General features: G+C 41.4%; 1 protein-coding gene across 1 annotated transcript; it reads left to right on the plus strand.

Annotated features, from left to right (window-relative positions):
* The first annotated feature begins 20,574 nt into the window (after positions 1–20,574).
* On the plus strand, positions 20,575–22,708 carry LOC122052964 (RING-H2 finger protein ATL46-like). The gene has a single exon (XM_042614748.1). The coding sequence runs from the start codon at positions 20,704–20,706 to the stop codon at positions 21,709–21,711; it is 1,008 nt and encodes a 335-aa protein (XP_042470682.1). The 5' UTR covers positions 20,575–20,703; the 3' UTR covers positions 21,712–22,708.
* Positions 22,709–22,774: the final 66 nt, after the last annotated feature.

A 22,774-nucleotide genomic window follows, 5' to 3' on the forward strand; every position in this document is an offset into this window, starting at 1 on the left:
TTATTTAGATAAGATTCGATGAGCACTTCCCGATTCCCTTTTACTAAAAAAATATATAGAGAAACTCTTTCATTGAATTGCAACTGTTTCTGAACTTTCTTATAAATTAAACAGAAGTGGCAACTTATAAGGAATTAAGAAATCAAAAACCGAAATGACCTTTATGTAACGTAACTTCCTTCGATCCTTGTCTCTACCCTCTTTCACTTAATTCCCTATCAATCAATGTCTAGATGTTTGGTGCGCAGTGCTCAATCATTAGTGGGCATAACCTTCAATTATGCCCCATATGGATAAGACTGTTCATGGGGCACAAGGGTTTGAAGGTGCATGTGCTCTTAGGGTTGCCCTCGCCAGTGGGTTAAGTTTGATGTACTTTGGGAGGGACAGATAAGCATGCATCCATATATAAATGTGAGAGAGAGAGTTCATGCATGTGGGAAACCTAAGAATCATTTGGATGGACTTTCGTGAGTGCTTCTCGATTTACAACTGAGTGACAGGGCACCTCCCTTTAGATGGAGAGGCTTTGTATTAATGAGTAAGCGGCGAGGCATGTGGAAGGTAGCTGCTCCCTTTCTTTGCAACTTACACAAATTCTGTGAGGTCCTTGAGAAGTTCTTATGCAGAGAAGAGCAAATGTTCAAACTCCAAACCAAATCATTAATGCTAGAAATTTAATTAAGGAATTAAGATATGACTATAAATAATAATTTTTAAAATTACTTATAAAATCTTGAAAATTAATAGATCATTATATTGAATATATATTTTCTACAAAATTGTCACACATGTAGCACCCAGATCCTCTGGTTCGAAATTTTCTGGACCAGAATAAGTCCTGTTCATTTATTGGTTGGATGGATTGGATCCGAGATCCAGTTCACCCAACTAATGAATAAACAAGGGATCAAGACTGGTTCAAGACCCTTGGACTAGAAGATCCCTGTCCACACGGAGGTGGGCTATGGTGGAGTGGGAAATTATGCTTGGGCTCAAGGTTATCACCACTTGGACATGGGCTCCTTAACAAATACAAATGGCTTGACACTCCACAAAAATTTCTTTTGTTTTTTTCTTTTTTTTATAGCTAGCACAAAATATTCAGTCTTTCAGACTGATTAATTTTGGGAATGACCGACTTAGACCTACTACTGCAAGAGCTAACGTAGGCCTAATGTGGGCAACACAATAAGGTACTACTAAACATACCTATGTAAAGTAAATATCAGATGTCCAGATCAAGATATTCGTAGACGTGATCCCAATAACCACTCGAGTTATGTAATGAACCACAATCTCTCAAAGAGCTTGTTGCCCAGCCTCATACGAAAGACGTTGCCACCGCTGCTCTTAGACACCATCGGAGTCAAGCCAAAAGCCATTCTCATGACCACAAAAGTTTTTTAAAAAATTATTACACATAGTTTTTGTTAGAGTGTATACTAAAAGCCTACCTTTTTGTAAGTATTTATTTTGAAATAAAGAATCACATTGGTCAAATGTCTACATTTATATGCTAAGTGTAGTTGTTCAATTAATTTATATTATAGATAACATGGTGTATGGTGTCACACACAGAAGATCATGTTATCAATTCCTTATAAATTATAAACAGTAGCTCACGACTAAGATGGAAAGGAATAAACCATTGGAATAGTCGTAATGTAATTTGGTATTAGTTTATCTTAACTATAAAATTACACTAGTACACTCTAAGTGTATTAAGCAGGACCATTTAAGGTAAGTTCTTTTTATATTGACTACAATTGAACATTTGTTGAGTTTTATTGCTCGAGACGAGCAAGGATCTAAGTGTGGGGGAGGTAAGGTATGATCCAAGTTGTCTCATTGGTTGAATGCACAACTAAAAGGGAGATGTACAGTGAGTTTTGCAGCTAAACAAGAAGGAGACAAATGTAATGAAGGTCGAAATCCATTTATATAGCATTCTTTTGTATCCATGTTTTCCGCTTAAGCTAAATCTTTCTTTCTTATCTTTTCTTTGAGCTAATTCTTCTTTTTCTTATCTTTTCTTGCAATTAATGTTTTGATTTGCACTTAATTCATATTCTTACATTTTCCTTGCCATGATTAACCTTCATATTGTGATTTGTATCCATAATCATGGTAGAGAATAGAAGATAAGCAAGCATATGGTAGTGTAAGAAGCACAAGTAGCATGAGTGCCCTCCGTGATTACATGTGAAATAGGATGAGGACCACAAAAACTCTATCATGTGAGGTTTTTAGTGTGAATCAATTTCAATTTATTCATGATAGTTGAAAATTATTATGTTGTTAACCAAGAGTAAAATTTGAAGTCCATGAATGCTTGAGATTTTGGAATGTGATAATCTTAGATGGTTTACTTTCTGTATTTTCTAATCATGTTTAGGAATTTGTTTAGGGGTTGCCATTTAAGTATGATTTTTAGTTTTTCTTTACTTGTACGGGACGTTCAAGAGTAAGTGTGGGGGATTTGATAACCATGATTTTACTACACTATTTTCATTCATATAATCATGGCTTGATATAGTTTCTATAGATAGAACCCATATTTACATCATGTTTTATGTATTGTGTTGATTTTGGACTTAATTACAAATTATTGTATTATGACTTTATTTGATGCTAATATTTGTTTCTTATTTTGTAGGCATCAAAGGTTCTTGGATTGGGATGAATTTGAACCAAATCTGTGCGCGGATCGGTGTTTTAACGAGACGATCAAGCCTTGGAGTGATTTGGACCATTCGTTGAAGATCAGAGAGATCTGAGCCATCCATCAAGAATCTTGACCATCCGACCTAATGTAGAGAAGATCTCGTCCGTTAATGGAGATCCAGAGATTTTGATCCAGATTTGAGTTCATCCAGCCGTTGATCAAGCTCCGAGAATTCTCAGCCGTCCGATCAAGTTTGAAAGAGATATAAAAGCTTTGAGAAGCTACAGTGTGTCTTCGGGCTCAGCTTCGCGATTTCTTCTACAGTGCCTTTTTCTTCTTCGTAGCGACGTCGACACTCTCATTCCCCAATTCCAGATCTGAGGGCAAGCTTCTTCACCGGCGGCGATCTCCAAGCTTCGGCGTTCATCTTCCGAGGGAAGAGAGTGATCGAGGGAGGTTCCCAGATTGCAACTTGGATTCTGTTCCACCATCGCCACTTGATCGAGAGAGGTTCCAGATCAAGTGATCTTCGCATCCACCAGAGCTTGAAGGGAGGTTTCTGAGAGTCTCTGGTCGTTTTCTGATCTCCATTCCACAGCGAGGTTAAGTCGATCTGATCAATTGGATTAACTTCACCAATCACAGGATCTTCACTTTGTTCTTCGGTTGATGAGGTTTCCCGTCAGATGTGAGCTTTGAGGGAGGTTTCCAAGAGCGGTGAGCACCTTCTAGAAATAATTGTAAGCTTGTACATTGCTCGTTGGGTGTTTGAAGGGAGGTTTCCGCAAGCACCTCTGTTTTCACAGCAGAGTAGAGAAGATCTGATCCGGATTTGGTTTGTGGAATGTTTAGGGTTTAGATTTCTTTGTTTTAGTATTTGAATTGTGCTCGACTTGCTCAGATCTTTAGATCCGATTCTTTACATTGCAATTACACTTTTGTTTGAGTTTCCTTATGTAATTCCATTTCTCATGTTCCAACTTGCAATCCTGAATTTGTGAAAATTTTGCAATCTGAATCTTGATTTACTACTGGATTAATTTGCTAACCAATTTATGTTTTGAATTAGATGTTCTGATTAACCTTAGTTTGATTAGTTTAGGTTATTTAGTGAGCTAGTCTTTGTCTTTACATTGCAGGATCTATTGTGTTGTAATTGAGTTTAATTTGTGAATGCTTAACTGAAGGTTTTTGTTTGAGTTCTTTTGTTGAAGGTTACTGTAATTGAGCATTTAAGTTTAATGGTTGAATTAAGTGTAATTGAGAATTGGATGATACTTTGGTTTTCATAAGATGTTTGAGATTTTGAGTTCACTTGTTGCTCGTTACCTTTGTTTTGTGAATTGGATTGTTATGGCTGACATTTAGTTAAGTTGTGAAAGAATAACTTGTGCTTTTCATTATTTACCTATATTTCACATTGTTTACCTATATTTCACCTATATTTACCCAAGGTAGGAGCATCAATAAGACTAGTCTATGAATAACTTCTTTGGATCATGCCTTCTTATTTCACCTTAGAATTGCTATTTAAACTTAATTATTCAAATAATGAATTTTCATAAGCTAAAAATTTTCAATTTAATTTACATGTAAAATTTTCAAGTGTATCATCAAATCAAATCAAATGTATAATAAGAAAATTTTATAATAATTGATATATCACATGTAAATTTATTCCAAAAAAATCAATATAATTTTGGAAGGATATTTTTTTTTCAAATTTTAATATATATATATATATATATAAGAAATAATTCACAATACATGTCACATAGAAATTTATTCTAAAAAAAATATTCATAATTTTGAATGGACAATTTTTTCCCAAAAAATCTAAATTTCATATATGCAAATTTTCCAAATTCTAAATTTTGATTTTTTTTTATTTTGAAAATTATTCTTTTTAAAAATAAAAATAAAAATAAAAATTGCTTGAGTGAAAATTTTATCAAGGTGAAGGTAAAAGTTATGCTAATACCAACTGTTAAACTTTTAAATCATACTTTGTACTAAATAAATAAACATGATAACTGAATGTGAAAAAATAAATCGGATGTTATCTTCAGCCATTAATATTCGAAGAACACTTGAACATCACTTTTATAGCTCAATGCTTTAAAGCTTTCTCTCCACAAAATTTCTGGTACACAGGTGATTGAGTACCTCTGGATATCATTCGGTCATAGAAATGAATTGCATTTGTTATTGTTCTACTATGAAACAGGTAAGAATTCATTAGCCGCCATACACTCACTTGACGACTCGTGGAGATTGAACTGCTGCTATAAAACAAAGTTCGAATAAAAATCAAAAGGGAATTTTTTTTATTAGAATAGCCGAAAGACATTTTAATTTATTATAAAAACAAAGTTAACCCCATGTCAAACTATTATTTATTTTTAGATGATGTTGTAGTAATTATGATATATTTTAAAATGAATAATTTTTAGGTGATATTATATAATTGTAACAGTTAATGATCCTAAAATTGGTATATCAAAATGTTGATTATTATTGTTTATAATGTAGTCGTTAGTATTCGTCTACTAAACATAATATTAATCAAATCATAACTGTTATAATTATATAGGAGTTATGATCTCATAGTTGTTATAATATAATATTGATTAGGCATCCATATTATAATAGTTATGAATACTACTACTATGATATAATATTAGTAGTGTTGGTCAGAATTAAAATATTCAAATTATAGTAGTGCCCCCTAATTACCATAACAATGTAAAATACACATAACAGTATTTTGTGTTATCATTTACAAAAGTGATAAAGTATTTAATCCCGCCATATGTTGATGTACATTTTAGGTCGCAAACATCGATGTTAATTAGATCGAGTGGTTCGTTGTTTCTTTCAACATGTTGAAAGGATGACTTTATTATTTTTACTTTAACATAAATTTCACACTTATTTTTCAGGACAAAGTGGAATGTTAGTATACTTTGCATGTTAATTAATCTACGAAACACATTGTAGTTAACATGTCCTATTATACCATGTCACAAACATGGAGACTTAAGCATATAAATGGAAGAGTTTTTAATTTTATTAACCTTAGGCATAATCGTCATTACATTGAGCTTGAATAACCCATTGGTTACATAACCATTTTGGAAAAAAAAAATGTTCTATTTTTAGATAGAACAACTGTTGGTGCAAAAAGCACCAGACGATCGAACTTAAGTTTTGATTATGGCAAAGGGTGCAAAGTTAAGTTGTCTTATTGTCTAACAAGTTGAACTAAATATGTAGGAAAGTCCTAAGTGGTCTTAGGCAAAAGTCCTAGTGGAGGCTACACAGGTAGAAAGTCATAGTTGCGATTAGGCATTAAAATCCTAGTCCGGGGGACTAGGCAAAGACATGGCGAGTTGAGGGCGTTGGGCGAAATCCTAGAGTCGAGGACTCTAGGTGAAAATCCTGGGAGTCGCGAACACCAAGTGGAAGCCTGGATGGATCAAGGATTGGGTGTTCGGCATGAAGCCCTGATGTCTCGGACACTAAGTAAAAGTCCATACGGTCTACAGGATCGGTCTGGCAAAAGGTAAATTCTCCTAAGATGAGTAAGTGAGGACACGTTCCCTGTTGAGGAAACAGTAGGCGTCGGTTCGACCTAGAATTTCTAAGAAATCAAAAAGTCATAACCGAACAGTCTAAAGACTGTCGAATAATTTATTATTCATATCTTATTATGCTAACTTTGTCTTGCAATGTATATTTTGTATTTAGACTAATAAGTCTTGTAGGAAGTGAGATACACAAAGAAAACCTCAGAGGAACAGTGTTCGAGGCGCCTCCAAGGCTGTTGGAGGCGCCTCGACTGCTTTGGTTGAAGACTCGCGCGGAAGAGGTGCAGAGGCATCTTCGAAGCACCTGAAGGCGCCTCAGATCCCATATGGAAGGTGCCTTCTATGAGCTTGAAGGAGCCTTCGAAGGAATAAAGTTCGCAGAATGTGGGAATTATCATTTTCGTGGATTTAGGGATAAGGATCCAAGCTGGAGGCACCTTCAAGGGGGTTGAAGGCACCTTCAAGGGGGTTGAAGGCGCCTTCAATAGCCCATAAAAGAAGGCTTCGGGCAAAAGTTGCATATAACTCATTCTCGCAATCCTTCACTAGTGCACTGCTTCAAGGACAATCCTACGACTCTGCGATGCGACTCCGATGACCGAAAGCGCCACTTTCCGGATCCTTAGTTGTCGAACTGATAGTGGATTGCCCAATGAAAGCAATCGACGATCGCGAGCTTTGGAGCAGGAGTCATCGAAGGCTCTGAACCAAATAAAATCAACACATGTTAGCGATTGTTTTACTTCCGCTATTTTGCTTACTATTTTCGTTGCGTTTATTCTGTGTTTTTTAAAAGTGCGAAAAAATCGTGAGTGTTATTCACCTCCCCCCTCCCTAGCACGTCTCGATCCTACAACAATTTTGTCTGATTCAAACACAATGCAAAAAACCATACTTACTTAATAGCGATACAAACACTAGATTTTTTCAAATCTCCAGAACATATAGCATATTATTGAGAGTCAACTCTTTGTCCAAGGTCAGCTTCAACACCACTTTTCCTTACCCCTTAATGTATGAGGTTGTTGAGTTCCCGATGAATAGTTTCTCCCCATCTTTGATTTTTTTCAAAGTTGTGAAGTAGCTCCTTATTGTAGCAGATGTCTGGTGACACCGGTATCGATCCACCATTACTACGGGTTTAAACCCATCAAGTTCAGTTTGGACACCACGGTACATAGGTTATTATTTTTGGTCCCTTGTTTAGGTTGACCTCCTGTTTCTTCTTTGGCTTTTTGCACTCCGAAGATTTATGACCCAATCAATCACAGTTGAAGTACTTCCCAGAGAATTTCTTCATCCTCATGCTTTCTTTGGGTCCCATCTTAGAAGATTTTGGATTATTACATTTTGAGTTTTGACCGTACTTGACCATGCTGGATTTTATAGTAGTCTGAGAGAACAACTTTCTCTCCGAACTCCTGTTGTTTTCTTCTATGTGAAGTCTAACAACAAGTTTCTCCATGTTCATCTCCTTCTGCTTATGATTCAAATGGTTCTTGAAGTCCTTCTAGCTAGGAGGCAACTTCTCAATGATTGCAATAACCTAAAAGGCTTCACTTAGAACCATACATTCCGAGTGGATCTTGTGAAGGATCACTTGAAGCTCCTAGACTTGACTGATCATAGTCTTAGAGTCAACAATCTTATAGTCCAAGAATTAGCCGATGATGAATTTATTAGCCCATATGTCCTCCATCTTGTACTTGTTGTCCAGGGACTCTTATAGCTCCTTATCCTTTCTCTTTGTACTATACACTACGTATAGCGAGTCTGTAAGGTTGTTGAAGATGTAGTTTCGGCATAGATACTTGGAATGAGTCCATGCTTCCACTACACTGATGATCTGCATCCTCAGCATGCTTGGGAGATTCCTCTGTCAAGAATCGAGTCAGATTGAGCGTAGTCAAGTAGAAAAGTATCTTCTGCTACCACCTTTTAAAGTTTAACCTAGTAAACTTCTCTGACCTTTTCCCGTGGTGGATTAGAACACTTCTAATCAGGACGAAGGGAGCCTTCATGTGATTAGTTTGTTGCACCTCAACATTTTCTGTAGTCATCTCAATAGAAATGATTATATTTTAAGATTGTTGGACAATCTTCCACGATGAAGATTGCTAGCCAAAGATTACAGGGATAATTGCTGAATTGAAATATACTCAAAAATACAACTTTAGACCTATTGAGATGATCTAAATAAATAATTTTAGACTGGCAAGTAGGAAGTAAGAACTGCTTGGAAAACTGGATTGCCTAGAAGACTTGGCCGAGATGTCCAACCGAGACTGAGATGTCCAACCGAGATTGAGATGTCCAGCCGAGACAGAGATGGACAGCCAAGATAGAGATGTCCAGTTGATACCGAGATGCCCAGCCAAGACATAGATGTCGATACATGAGGCTAAGACTCGAGGCTGAGATGCTGAGATACAAGGCCGAGATCCAAGGTGGAAGTAAGATTGTCGAGGCCAACATGATGCTATTTATTTAAAACAATTCATCCTTCTCCGATTGTACTTTGAGGTTATTATGGACCTCTGTTTCCCATGATACAATGACAAAACTATGTGCACAACTAAATACTGGTTGTTCATGGTAAACTGAGAAAAAACCCTATCGAGCGGAAATGCACGGTGGAGAGATCTTTGCTATTAGCTCCCCTTTTTGCTCTTGGTCATAATCTCCTTATATAGGAGCTTAGATCCTTACTGATCCTGTCCGAACGCTGAATCAACGGACGCTGGGCACGTGGCGCTCTCCTTGTCGCTGACGTAGATCTTCGGCCGGTCGGACGGCGCTCCGGCGAACCTGCAAAGAAGTCGGGCCGAGAAGGGGTTCCCGGCGACGACCCTCCGACGCTCAAGTCAGGCAAAGCTCAACCAAAAAGTGGCTCCAAGAATCGTAGAATACGTACCTCCGGCGAAGGGTGAGGACCCTTTATATAGAGCTGTGAAGAGGCTCGGGCACATATACCGAGGTGCATACATGTCCTCTGTCCATATCTCGGTATGGGCTTGTCAGAAGAGCTTACCTGACACCATACTGCTACAGTCCGAGCACATCTATGATGGGACAGCGGGATCCTCTGTTGTAAGATCTTGCATATGGCCTGGTCGTTGAACATACCTGCTGTCAGGAGATGTTCCCCCGATGTTTCCTTTGTCCTTTTGTTTCTTCTGTTCCCGCGCCGAGCGGCCAGCCGCTCGGCAGGCATAGGTCCGACCGGGCGTAGGTATCGGTCCGACCGGGTGCTCGGCTGAGAGTGTTCCACAGCAACGATGCTTTATGCTTCGGCCGAGCGGGCTATCAGTTCGGCCAGGTGACCCTTTTCACTGAGCGTCGGAAACCCGCCCATGGTCGGGTTGTCTTCTGTCCGGCCCGGGAAGCTCCTGGCCGAATGTCAGGTCGGCTCGGCATCCTTCCGTTCGGCCCGACATGCTTCCGTTCGGCCCGGCATGCTTCCGTTTGGCCCAGCATGCTTCCATTCGGCAAGGCAACCTTCCATTCAGCCCGGCATCCTTCCGTTCGGTAGGGCATCCTTCCGTTCGGCCCGACATGCTTCCGTTCGGCAGGGCATCCTTCGTTCGGCTCGAACTTGGGGTTGACCTCCACGTGTCTTTGACCCTCCGCCCATGAGGGTCCCCCGTCCTTACCACCGGATCACTTACAATATTCAATGGTCGATGGCCGAAATAAAGTCATTTACTACCCATTAACCCGTCCAACTCAAGTACAAATTCTTTATTAATCATCGATTAATGCATCTATTACATGTGAGCAACAAGCAAAAATATTCGGGTTAAAAAACGTTAGTTCTGACTGATCCAACATTCGATACATGCAAGTCATGCTCATACACAAGTCAACTTGGTTTCATGATTGAGAAAGAGTCTCCCCATGTATTTGCTCATAACTACAATGCTTGTGAATCAATATAAATAAAAAAAAATACTTCTTTCTCCCCATGTATTTGCTCATAACTACAATGCTTGTGAATCAATATAAATAAAAAAAATACTTTAAAACTTACAATGTGGAACTAAAGTCTAATTCACAATAGAATCTCTTTTCTCTCCATCTCTTTTCCATTCACTTATATTCAACAAAGACACAGATGCGGTGAATTATAGAAGACTTTTTCTCTAATGGGTAGCGGGCCAATTTTTTTTTTTTTAGAATAGTAACAAAAATATATAAATCAAAGAAACTTACAAGTACTAGATGTCTGTAAAACGTTAGACATGAGTTTGAACTTTGAGGAACATCCTTTTAATACAAGACCCATCATGCTCAAAGCGAGATCGATTTGGAGCTTTCCATACAAGAAAATTCACACAAGTCACCGCTAAGTAGCGGACTTTCGTCAATCTTCCTTGGCCTTGAAATTGTCATCTGAAGTCTCAGATTAAGCTACCTGTCATGTAGATAGTTGACCGGATACTTAGCCATTCTCAAAATTTGTCCCACAGCAGCCTTGTGATGGGGCATTGAAAGAAAATGTAATTATTTGACCTCATAGCTTGTCGGCGTAGTGAGCACTGCTTTTGAGGGACATGAGGCAACCTATCCATTGTTTGCAATTGTCAATGAGCAAGCAACCAAAAGGTAAACCGATTCTTAAGCAGTAGGTCGGCCTTCCAAACAACCGACGCCCAAGATACAACCACTCCTTGTGGCTGGAAAAATCTGTAAGCATTGGTTGTGCCATGCTTTTCTACTGTGAACCACTCCAACAACTTTATATTGGCTACCCCATAAGCTCATGTTCGCTGCCCAAGTTGGCCACGAATGTGGACCAACCTCTTAATCAAAAGTGAGTCCGAAACTTTACACTGTCATTGTCAAAATTCTACTCCCCCGAGATAATGGTGGTGCACCCAACGAATCCAAAGAGAATTCTTCTTGGTTTGAATGTTTCACAAAGTCCGGTATAGTAAAGCACTGTTTCATGCATGCAAGTCTCGAATGTCATAGCCTCCTTCCTGGGACAAGAAAATAGTTGCCCATGAGATCAATAGATGCTTGGTGGACCAAACAAAAGACAAGTAAATTCCATATAGTTTGTCAATCACTCCACTAGAGATGGGGAGAATAGATAGCCAAAACATTCAACGCCTTGTAGTACCGATCAAACTAGCTCCAAACACCCCGCATAAAATAGGGTGTGCTTTGATCATGAAATAATATTTTTAGTCATTGCATCAAGAAGGGAACTATAATTTACAAACCAAAGTTTCCATGTGGCTAATGGTAAACTAACGTACCTAAAAGGGAAGGAAGGTACCTTCTTAAAAACCCATAATTTGTAAAAGTTCCCCCTTTATACAGTCGTCCACATCTACCTTGTAAATATTATACTTCAGTGAATTTGCTTAATGTCTCATTTTATTCCCAAAATCTCTTAAATAATTAACTATCACAGAAATGGTGGATGTATCCGTCCTTACAAACATCAAAAGTAAGGTACCCTGTGTTGGAGCAATCCCAATAGTCCGTGTGACCATGTGTTTTGGTGTTTGGGCAAAGGGTTTAAGTTAGGTTCACCCTTGTATTTGATATTTGTATTTGAGTTGTGCAGGTTTGCAGGATACACATGTGACTCAGGTTGATGGCTTCGGGTTCGGTGAAGGATGGAGCATCCGAGGGACCGTGGACAAGGCAACGAGGACAAGGGCCGAGGGAAGCGACTTCGAGGCATACGCGAAGGATGGCATTGGGGACGAGCCGCGAGCTTGAATGCATTCGAGGGATGAGAGCCAAAGGAAGTAGGCTTGAAGGCAAGAGGTCAAAGCTACAAATGAAGTGTCAAATGAGTCATAAGGGTGAGGGTACGAGTGCATGAGAGATTGTACTCGGAGTAAAATCCTAGTTTTAGGGTTTTACTGTAGCAGTAGTGTAGAGTTACTGTAGCAGTCGACTGCATGTTTTAGCAGTCGACTGGTGCAGTCGACTGGGGAGTCGACTGGTGCAGTCGACTGGGGCAGTCGACTGGCAGCGAACAGAATGTCTCTGTTCGTATGGAATCGAGTCGTTGGGATATAACGGTCGAATTTCCACTGAGGGCAGTCGACTGTATGTTTTAGCAGTCGACTGGTAGGCGGGGTTTTCAACCCGCGACCTATATAACCAAAGCTTGGGAGCTTGGTTAAAGTTGACGAAATAGAGGTGGTTAATCTCTATTAATAGTCTACTTGTTCCCTAGCTTGTAAAGAGTCCTTGGTGAGAGTTGTGGTGAGGTTTCTCCACCACAAAGAGCTACGTGAGCTAGCCGGAGGTCTTCCGGGGAGTAATCCACCGACGGATAGGGATCGTCCACCTTACGGACAGCCGTGGAGTAGGAGCTTTATCTCCGAACCACGTAAATGATCGTGTAGCTTGGTTTGCATTCTTTCCTTTAGTATTTAGCTTTCTACTTGCTTTGTTTGCATTTCCGTTTGCGCACTAACGTTGTAGAAAGAAGCGAGTATTTGGGGGTGCCGTCTATCCAATCCCCCTTCAAGCCGGCCAATTGATCCCCAACAAGTGGTATCAGAGCGAAGGTCGCACTTCACCGGACTAATCGCCGAGAAGAGCAAATACAAGAAGATGACCGGCTTGATTGAACATCCAAAGTTTGAAGGAGGAAGCCTTGGGGACATCACCTATTGGATGATGAAGATGGAGATCTTCTTCAATACGGATTAGGACACCATGATGGTGGTAAATCAACCATTCGAAGTCCCGAAGGATAAGAAAGGGAAGAAATTCCGACCGCGATATTGGACGGAAGAGCAAACCTCACGGTCAAAGGCAAATTCAAAGGTAATATCGATTTTAATTAATTTATTACCTCCTAATGTGATAAGTGGTGTAGGTAAATATGAGAACGTCCATGAATTGTGGAGCAAAGTGAAGAAATTACCATGGGAGGAATTTTTGCCTACACAAGAAGAAGAAGAAAAATCCGAAGAAAGTGATGAAGTGGTCCAAGAGGAGAAGAAGGACCAATCGGATGTGGAGACCAATTCAACATCAAAAGAAGAAGAGGAAGTAAATTTGGTCACATTTGAGGAAAAGGATGAAGAAAGGTCATCCACAAGTGTGGATGAGGAAGATATAGCATCTACATCCTCAATGGTTGAAGAAGAATCCAAGATAAGTGAAGAAGAAGAAGAAGAAATCTTGGAAGAAGTCAACCTAGTGAGCACCTCCACCGAAGCAAAGTCAAAAGATCACATCATTTGCTTCGGGTGCAATGAGAAAGGACACTACAAGAGTAGATGTACATTGGGTAAGAAGAAGGTAAATCCTAAACCCATTCAAGTTAATTTAAACACTAACAAGGGTTGTAGGAAAGAAGAAGCCCAAAGGAGGAGATTGCGCATTGTGTGCTTCACGTGTGGGGAAAAGGGTCACTACCACACCAAATGTCCCAAGAAGGAGGAAATTAAGAAGCTAGCACATCTAAAGAAATGGGAGAAGAAGAGGAGCTCGAGTAAAGGGGGAGCCTCAAGGGTAAGGGAGGTACATCCTAATTTGAAATTTAATTCGAATTTTCAGTCTTCCATGCATGCTAGAAATAATGATTATCATCATGTAGCAATGCAAAATTTTGGATTTAAATATCATGATAGGAGTAGGATAATTGTAGATCAAAACCCTAGAAGACCAATGCATGATAAACAAAGAAATAGTAGACCTAAGGAGACCCAAGGCATTAATCCCAAGAAGGGGAGACACATGCCTAGAAAGGGTAGGTCTAGGAATGTCCATTGTGGACATGTTGACTCTAGGTTTAGGAACTTAGAGAGGGAAAATCAAGCTTTGAAGGCAAAGCTTGATAAATTGGAGAAAACCCTAGAAAGATTCAATGTTGGATCTAAGGGTTTAGGTATGGTGTTGGGTAGCCAAAGACCCAACAATGATAGATCGGGTTTGGGATACCGATCTAGTGGCTCCAATGCTAAGGGAAAGTCTTATACTAGGGTGACATATGACTATGGCAAGGAGAAACCAATAAATGGCAAGAGAAAGCCATTTAAAGGTAAGGATAAATTAACCAAGGACAAAGTGTCCAAGGTTAAGAAAGTTAGGTTTGTAGGCCAAGTGTCACCGAAGGTGAACCAATGTGGCCTAGTCATTGTGGATGAGTCACCTAGGGAGGTGGCTAAGGTTAAGGGCTCTAGGGGGAGCTCAAAGAGTCAATTTGGGACCCATGGCCAATGGATCTCAAGTGGGTTTTACTTGGGAGTCTAGGTTAGGTCATGGAATGTGCCAAGTGGTTTGGAGACGGACTTGAGTCTCAAACCTAGGGAATTGACACACATGAGTTGTGTTTCATGCTTGAAAATATGACATTGGGGTCATATAGCATGATAATTGATTTTGGATGTATAGATGTCATATAAACCAATGCTATGGATGCATTGTGGGTTAGTATGGGCAAATACATCAAGAGGAAGCCAAAACTAGGACTTTAAGTCAAGGTTCAATTGAACTTTTTAGCTAGTTTTGTGTTTTGTGTCAATCTTGGGATTGATGATAGATATATTTTTATATATATTTTTCCCAAGTAGATATTGATATAATAGACCTCTCCACAAAATTTGGGGATTTTTGGAGGTCTGTGGAATTTCTGGCACATTTCTGAAGTTGGTCAGAAAAGGCTGATTTTTTCATGAATAGTGTACCAGTCGACTGGTAACACTGTTCACGAGCACAGAATGTCTCTGTAAGCTCTTTTTTATGGGGGCAGTCGACTGATACTTCTTGCAGTCGACTGATACCAGTCTGGAAGTGTTTTCAGCACTGGATTTTGACCGGGTCAACTCATACAAGTGTATGAAATCCATGGGGGATAAACACACGAGTTTAGGGTCAATTGGAATGACAAGTTTTCAACAGTTGGGATATTGTTGGAGGATTTTTTGGATGTTAGGCAAAGGAGGAGAAGTAAGGTTTAGTTGGAAAAACCTGAAAGTGTCTTTGCGTAGCCTTGGGATAGGTTCTTAAAAAGCCTGTTGTGAAAATCCTAGCTCATTGGGGAGCATAGGTGTAGGGGGAGCATTGGAATAGGTTCAAATGCATGATGCATTGTTACGGCGGTTGCCAAGTGTGTAACCTTGGCAACGTAAGTGTCACGCCCCAGAGGAGTCTCTGTCCGAAGAAATTTCGGCAGCATCTCCCCTGTACGGCGGACCATCTGAAACTTTTCTACAAGCACTATATACCTCAGCCACATGCGGCTGGAATAATAACAATAAAAGAAAACAAACACCACGCAGTTAATATCAAATTCAGCCTCTGGCTGACACAACCACGCAGTTAAAAATAAAGCAGCCCACTCGGCTGTACCAAAACCAAAACATAAACTGCTAGCCGGCTAGGCTTACACAACCAATAACAAATACAAAACACCACATAACAACATCAACCCTCCAAAAATAAAACCAGAGTACAGAGCTAAACAAACTGATACATAAAACAACAAAACATACGTGAAACCGATAAGTCTTCTGATGTGACGTGGGGACCAGCAGACAGGATGCTCCAAGCGACACCATAAATAACCTGGTACCTGAAAAAGATAGTGTCAACGGGGGTGAGTTCAACAACTCAGCGAATACCAATAGACATGCCTAGTAAGATATATCTAACAGCAATAAACATGGAATACAGCTTCCGAATAATATATAGTAAATATACAAAACTGAAAAGTAATCAAGGAAGCTGTACTCACCAGGAACTCCTATCCTGAACTAAAGGGTCATCAAACCGATACGCAGTATGTCTCCTGTATGCATGTCAAACAAATGCATCCACCAAAATGCAGCATATAAGTGCAGCAAACACAATCATAAGAATATAAATGCATCAATGCATATGATGCTAATGATGCGTCCTGGTCACCCCTGACGCCAGTCAGTCATCTCACACACAAATGGTGAGACCGAGTGGGTAGGGCTGTGACAACTCGTCACTGCTCCCGATGAGTGACCGAGTGGACGGGATCTTTCGGACTCCTGTCCTGTGACCCCAAATCATAAATGGGGGAGCTCAATGCTCTCAACTCCCGGTACACGATAACGGGGAGGTATCTCTGCCGGCTACCACGCTGAGTCACCTGACCAACGGAGCCAAACAGATTTCACCGTCTGCCGGCTACTACGCTGCTACACTAAATGCCAGCGGAGCCAAACAGAGCGGAACTGACTGCCGGCTACCTCGCTGGGTCATGTGACCAACGGAGCCAAACAGCAAAACCGCCACACACCTACCTGATATACCACTAAACCATGAGTGGGGGTGTGTGCAGTACATGTAACTGGCGATGGGCTCAACCATAGTGGAGCCGACAATCGCACAGCATGCAATCATGATGCATGTCACTATGCATAACAAAAACTGATCAACATAACCATATCCATAAATACAAAATGGGTACTGTAAAAGCGATGGTCACATACCAAAATCTAGAGTACACAGGTCAGATAGAATATCAAAACATATGTCCTGAACATAACAAGTATGGTATATCCTGATCAGCATAGAAAAATTCATATATATATAATATGGGTACCACAGTATCAGTAGGTCAAATCCACAGATCTAGGGCATACAGGTCCTCTATGGTATAGCAACCTAGATTCTAAACATGTCTCCTTCCATAACATATGTACCAACAATATGCACATATCAAGAATCAAGGTCTAGGTACACAAATCATATATGATATACAAATAGAGGTACACAAGCCAGTCATGACATAAAATCTAAGTATCAGACAATCTCGATACACATGACTGAAACCAAAAGTCCAGAACCTAGTCCTAACCTCAGTAAAACATGGTATGTCGCTTATTCTAGAAACTAAGATACTCATGGTAATACAGTACTCATGGCAATAAATCACATGATATAAACACGGATACGTCACAGGCGATAAACCTAACATGCTATGGATATCAAACAGTGATATACCAAAGACAAACATGTTCATTGCTTGTAGTTATAAAATACTATGCATATCCAAAGACATTATCATAAAAGATAAGTCAAAAGGTACCCGCCTCCGATAAGAGGATCGTATCCGGTCCAATCCGATGTCAAGATGCTCGTCTCGTGTCAAAGTCCTGTAATTCCATGACCAACAGATTCAGGTACTTACTTATAAATTAAATAGCTAAATCAATTCTACCCACCTATTTATGATAGCCACAGTCAAATATGATTATTAATTAACCATATAATTAAAGTTAAGTCTGCTTAACACTAATTAATCCATTATTCTCCTTAGATTATGTTTAAATCTTTTAACTCATCTCCTTGGGAGTTAATCAATTATATCATGGCAAATTTTCTAGGATCAATAAACCCTTAAATTCATCAATTGGATTATAACTCCAACCCTAACAATTTACAACAGAAATCTAATAATCCTAATATCGATCATGAAACCATTACATCAATCAACACCAAATGATCATAATGAATCCACTCCAAAACTTACCCAACTCAAGTAGGTGGCTGGCAACTCACAACTAAAGGAATTCATGACCAGAAATAGGTTGCTCAAATCTGTGGATCGTCCTCAACAAAGATGGTCGGAGCCAAACCTGATGTCTCAGCTGCTGAACCAAGAAACACCCTGCAGAACACAATCTCCCTGTTGAACTCCTTTCCATTGTTCAAATCAAGTTGAGATCAATAATTGGGGATCACAAATCAAGCAACAACCCATCTTACAACCTAATCTTACCTCAACTGAAACCTCAATCAGCAACAATGAAGAAGAGGTCCTACTGATCCAATGGTTTCCTTTGTGTGTGAGACGGAAGCTTGAGCACAAGACAGTCAAACCGACGATCGGGTGGCATCACAAGAGGTGGGGGCAGTAGCGCTCGGCGTGAGATTAGCAGAGGCTGGAGTCGCTCGATCCGATGATCGGCTGTTCGGCCGTGGCGCAGAGGAAAGCAGGAAGAGTGACAGTGGCATCGGGGCTGGCTAGGGCGCGGACCGGCGGTGGCTCGGCGACCAAGCTAGGGCAGGGAAATTAGTAGAGGGCTCGGTACTCTACCTCTGTTGCGACCTGAAAAGAGAAGATCGAGAGGGCAGTGGGGGTCGAAGATCGGAGATGAGAGGGCACTCCTTGCCGGAAGAGGGAGAGAATGAAGCTTCGGCGTCGTTGCCGACGATCGGGTGGCTGGCACCTAGGGCAGAGGAACTGTGATGCTTCTTGAAATGGATGAGGAGGAAGAATCAGGGAGAAGGGCTCGGCGGACCTGGTGGTCGGCGTTCGAAGAAGAGGAGTCGGCGTCTGCGACGGCCAAGGGTTGGAGAAATCACCGCGGGCGGCAGCAGTTAGGGCAGAGGAGTTCGGCGGTGTTGGGCGCGCGGGGAAGGAAGAAGGTTTCGGCGAAAAACAAAGAAAAAAAGAAAAGCAAGGAAATAAATAAATCAACTTTTCCTCGCTTAAATGGGCAGCCTAAACAGGCTTTCCCCGGGGCCCAATTTTTATCCCCGCAAACTCGTCCATATGAGCTCCGAAAAATTCCCGAAAAATTTCCAAAAATTTCTAAAAAATCCCTTATCATTATTCGCTAATTTTCAGTATTTTACAGTAAGTCCATTCAGTAGTGTAAGTCCAAGTGTGTAGCCTTGACAACGTAAGTCCATTCGGCGTTGTAAGTCCAAGTGTGTAGCTTTGGCAACGTAAGTCCATTTGGCGGTGTAAGTCCAAGTGTGTAGCCTTGGCAACGTAAGTCCAATTGTTTTTAGCATATTGTTTTTCTATTTGTTTTCCCTAACTTAAACGTATTACCAAACACCAAAAAGGGGGAGATTGTTGGAGCAATCCCAATAGTCCGTGTGACCCTGTGTTTTGGTGTTTGGGCAAAGGGTTTAAGTTAGGTTCACCCTTGTATTTGATATGTGTATTTGAGTTGTGCAGGTTTGCAGGATACACATGTGACTCAGGTTGATGGCTTTGGGTTCGGTGAAGGATGGACCATCCGAGGGACCGTGGACAAGGTAGCGAGGACAAGGGCCGAGGGAAGCGACTTCGAGGCATACGCGAAGGATGACATTGGGGACGAGCCGCGGGCTTGAATGCATCCGAGGGACGAGAGCCAAAGGAAGTAGGCTTGAAGGCAAGAGGTCAAAGCTGCAAATGAAGTGTCAAATGAGTCATAAGGGTGAGCGTACGAGTGCATGAGAGATTGTACTCGGAGTAAAAGCATAGTTTTAGGGTTTTATTGTAGCAGTACTGTAGCAGTCGACTGCATGTTTTAGCAGTCGACTGGTGCAGTCGACTGGGCCAGTCGACTGACAGCGAATAGAATGTCTCTGTTCGTATGGAATCGAGCCGTTGGGATGTAACGGTCGAATTTCCACTGAGGGTAGTCGACTGCATGTTTTAGCAGTCGACTGGTAGGCGGGGTTTTCAACCTGCGGCCTATATAACCAAAGCCTGGGAGCTTGGTTAAAGTTGACGAAATAGAGGTGGTTAATCTCTATTAGTAGTCTACTTGTTCCCTAGCTTGTAAAGAGTCCTTGGTGAGAGTTGTGGTGAGGTTTCTCCACCCACAAGGAGTTACGTGAGCTAGCCGAAGGTCTTCCGGGGAGTAATCCACCGACGGATAGGGATCGTCCACCTTACGGATAGCCGTGGAGTAGGAGCTTTATCTCCGAACCACGTAAATGATCGTGTAGCTTAGTTTTCATTATTTCCTTTAGTATTTAGCTTTCTACTTGCTTTATTTGCATTTCCGCTTGCGCACTAACGTTATAGAAAGAAGCGAGTATTTGGGGGTATCGTCTATCCAATTCCCTTTCAAACCGGCCGATCGATCCCCAATACCCTGTTGATAAATCATCATGAACGCTTCTCGATTTACTCGATAACATATGAATAATTTCTGTATAATTGAGTTGGTTGTCATCCGGACTAATCGATTTTAAGAATGGAATACATGATCCCAATTAAAAATACTGAGAAATAAATTACAACCGCAACGTGATTTACTCATGTAATTTACGAGGTATTTATCTCAATTACATTGAAATTTAAATCTCAGATCTTAAATTGACAGTATCATGTACTAACCACTAGATATTTTTTAAAGGCGTAAAAGTTTAAATCTACATATTACACATTGGGAGGAGTCGTATTATTTCTGATGCGGAAGCTAACAACCATGCCTACAATGAGTAAAAAACAAACCGAAGATGAGGCACCGAATTCATTGACACGACGTCCCCTTCACAAATCCTAGTTCAAACTTTCCCTGTCTTATATAGACGACCGCTGCAAAAGCGCCCCCTTTCCTTCCTGGCTGCTACTATTGTATTGTTTGGAAACCCTTTTTGTTCTTTCATGCTCGAACAACCAAACCCTAGACTAGATACCTGCTCCACAAGCATGTGATCTGCCACAAGATTTGTGGTCGCGGATCACTGAGCAAGGTGATGAAGGTCGTTCTGCCACTTCCTCCGTCGACCACCAATGGAGTCTCTTCTCATCGCTTTCGCGCATGGAGGAGGGATTCCTTGATCCCTTCGTCGTCGTCGCCCTCTTCCTCGAGTTCCCGGATCAGCCCCGCGGTTCTCTTCGCCATCGTCGTCCTCGCGCTCATCTTCTTCCTCTCCGGCCTCCTCCACCTCCTCGTTCGCTTCCTCCTACGCACGCGCCCTTCCTCCGCCGCCGCCGCCGCCTCGCCCATGCGCACCCGCCGCGCGCGCCTCCCTGGAGACCCCGGCACGCTCCAGCGCCAGCTCCAGCAACTGTTCCACATCCACGACTCCGGACTCGACCAGGCCCACATCGACGCCCTCCCCCTGTTTCTCTACGCCGAGATCCTCGGCTCCAAGGACCCCTTCGACTGCGCGGTCTGCCTCGCCGAGTTCGCGCCCGAAGACAAGCTCCGCCTCCTGCCCGCTTGCGGCCACGCCTTCCACCTCGCCTGCATCGACACCTGGCTTCTCTCCAACTCCTCCTGCCCCCTTTGCCGGGGCCTCATATTCTCTCAGGGGATCGCGATCGAGAACCCCATGTTCGGCTTCGATGATCCGACTGCCGACGAAGAGGAATTCCAAGAAGTTCAAGAAGCCAAGGAAAGAATGCTCTCTGTTAGGCTTGGAAAGTTCAAGAAATTGAGCTGTGGAGATACAGATGGTGCCGCGGAAATCACAGATCGGGGGGAGACGAGCAGTAGCAATTTGGATGGCAGGAGGTGCTTTTCCATGGGATCTTACCAGTATGTGGTCGCCGATGCTAATCTCCGAGTGGATCTCACTGCTTCTTCCACCAGGGGAAGAAGGACCACTGGAAATGCAATGAGTAGAGATGAGAGTTTGTCCGTGTCCAAGATTTGGCAGTGGTCCGATAAGAATGGGAAGTTCCCTGTCTCTGCTGATACTGCTGCTGCATTCGACAGAGGCTTGCCGTGGATTACTCCGTGCGTGGAGGAGGCATGAACTATGGCTTGCCATCTCTAGTTTGGTTCTACTCCATTTCATTTGACCTGATGCCCGTCTTAGGAATTTAGGAATAGGAAACTCTTGTCGAATTCGACTGCTCAAAGGGCCAAGAAACGCATCGAAACTTACTAGTTAAAGTTGCAGAGAACTGACAGTAACAATGAAGATGCTTCTTTGGTCGAGAAGCATTTCTGATGTCTCTTCTTCAAGATGATGGGGAATCCAAGGGACTTGGCAGTGAATACCTTCCATTTGAGAGCTACTTACCATAAGAGATCGATTTACTCCCAGTGATGCAGCTTTCTTGTTGTTTTTGTCTTAGAGAAGATGTTCTGACAATATCAAAACAAATCTACCAGCTCCTTCCAGGGATCCCTATTTTATGTCAAATCCACCATGGAGCTGTATCAATGAGGACGATCTACAAAATGCACCATGTCCATTTGTTACAATTTTTCATTGGTTTCTACTAGCCAAAAAGCTCTGCATTTTAGTAATGTTTGCTCAAACTATGACATGCATTACATTGAGTGCAAATGTGGTACAATTTTTGATGATCAGATTTGACCCTCCCATTTCAATTGTAATTGTGCTCAAATAGTTGTGACTTGCTGCTTGATAAGAAGCAGCAAATCTAATGTTTATTGTTTCTTCATTCTCATCCTGATCGAAGAATTCAAATTTCACATTCTGTGGCAATCCAGCACTTTACAGTTTCCACTGAAAAGGAATGCAATTGTGGATTCTTTATCGTGCTCACTTTTGTACTATATGGACAACAACAGCACATTGCAGATGATGTCTGCGGTCCACCACAAAGAAGTGACAAGGAAAAATGCAGAACCACCCAACATGGGCTCAGTTTCCATTTTAGAAAGCACCAAACATGTCCAGTGCCATGCCCTTTTCCCTCCATTACCTTTTAGGCTCTCTTCTCATCAAGCTCCTCAAGGAAGACTCAAGTGACAACCATGAGACAGTAGGCTGACCTCAGTATACATCTCAATTTTACCAAACTCCTACAGCAAGAATTTGTAATCTCTCAGTAATGAGCACCTGT

This window comes from Zingiber officinale, chromosome 3A (assembly GCF_018446385.1).
Source record: "Zingiber officinale cultivar Zhangliang chromosome 3A, Zo_v1.1, whole genome shotgun sequence".
NCBI lineage: Eukaryota > Viridiplantae > Streptophyta > Magnoliopsida > Zingiberales > Zingiberaceae > Zingiber > Zingiber officinale.

Excerpts from the sequence above, each read along its gene's own strand:
- LOC122052964 (XM_042614748.1), top strand. The coding sequence starts at position 20,704 with ATGAAGGTCGTTCTGCCACTTCCTCCGTCGACCACCAATGGAGTCTCT.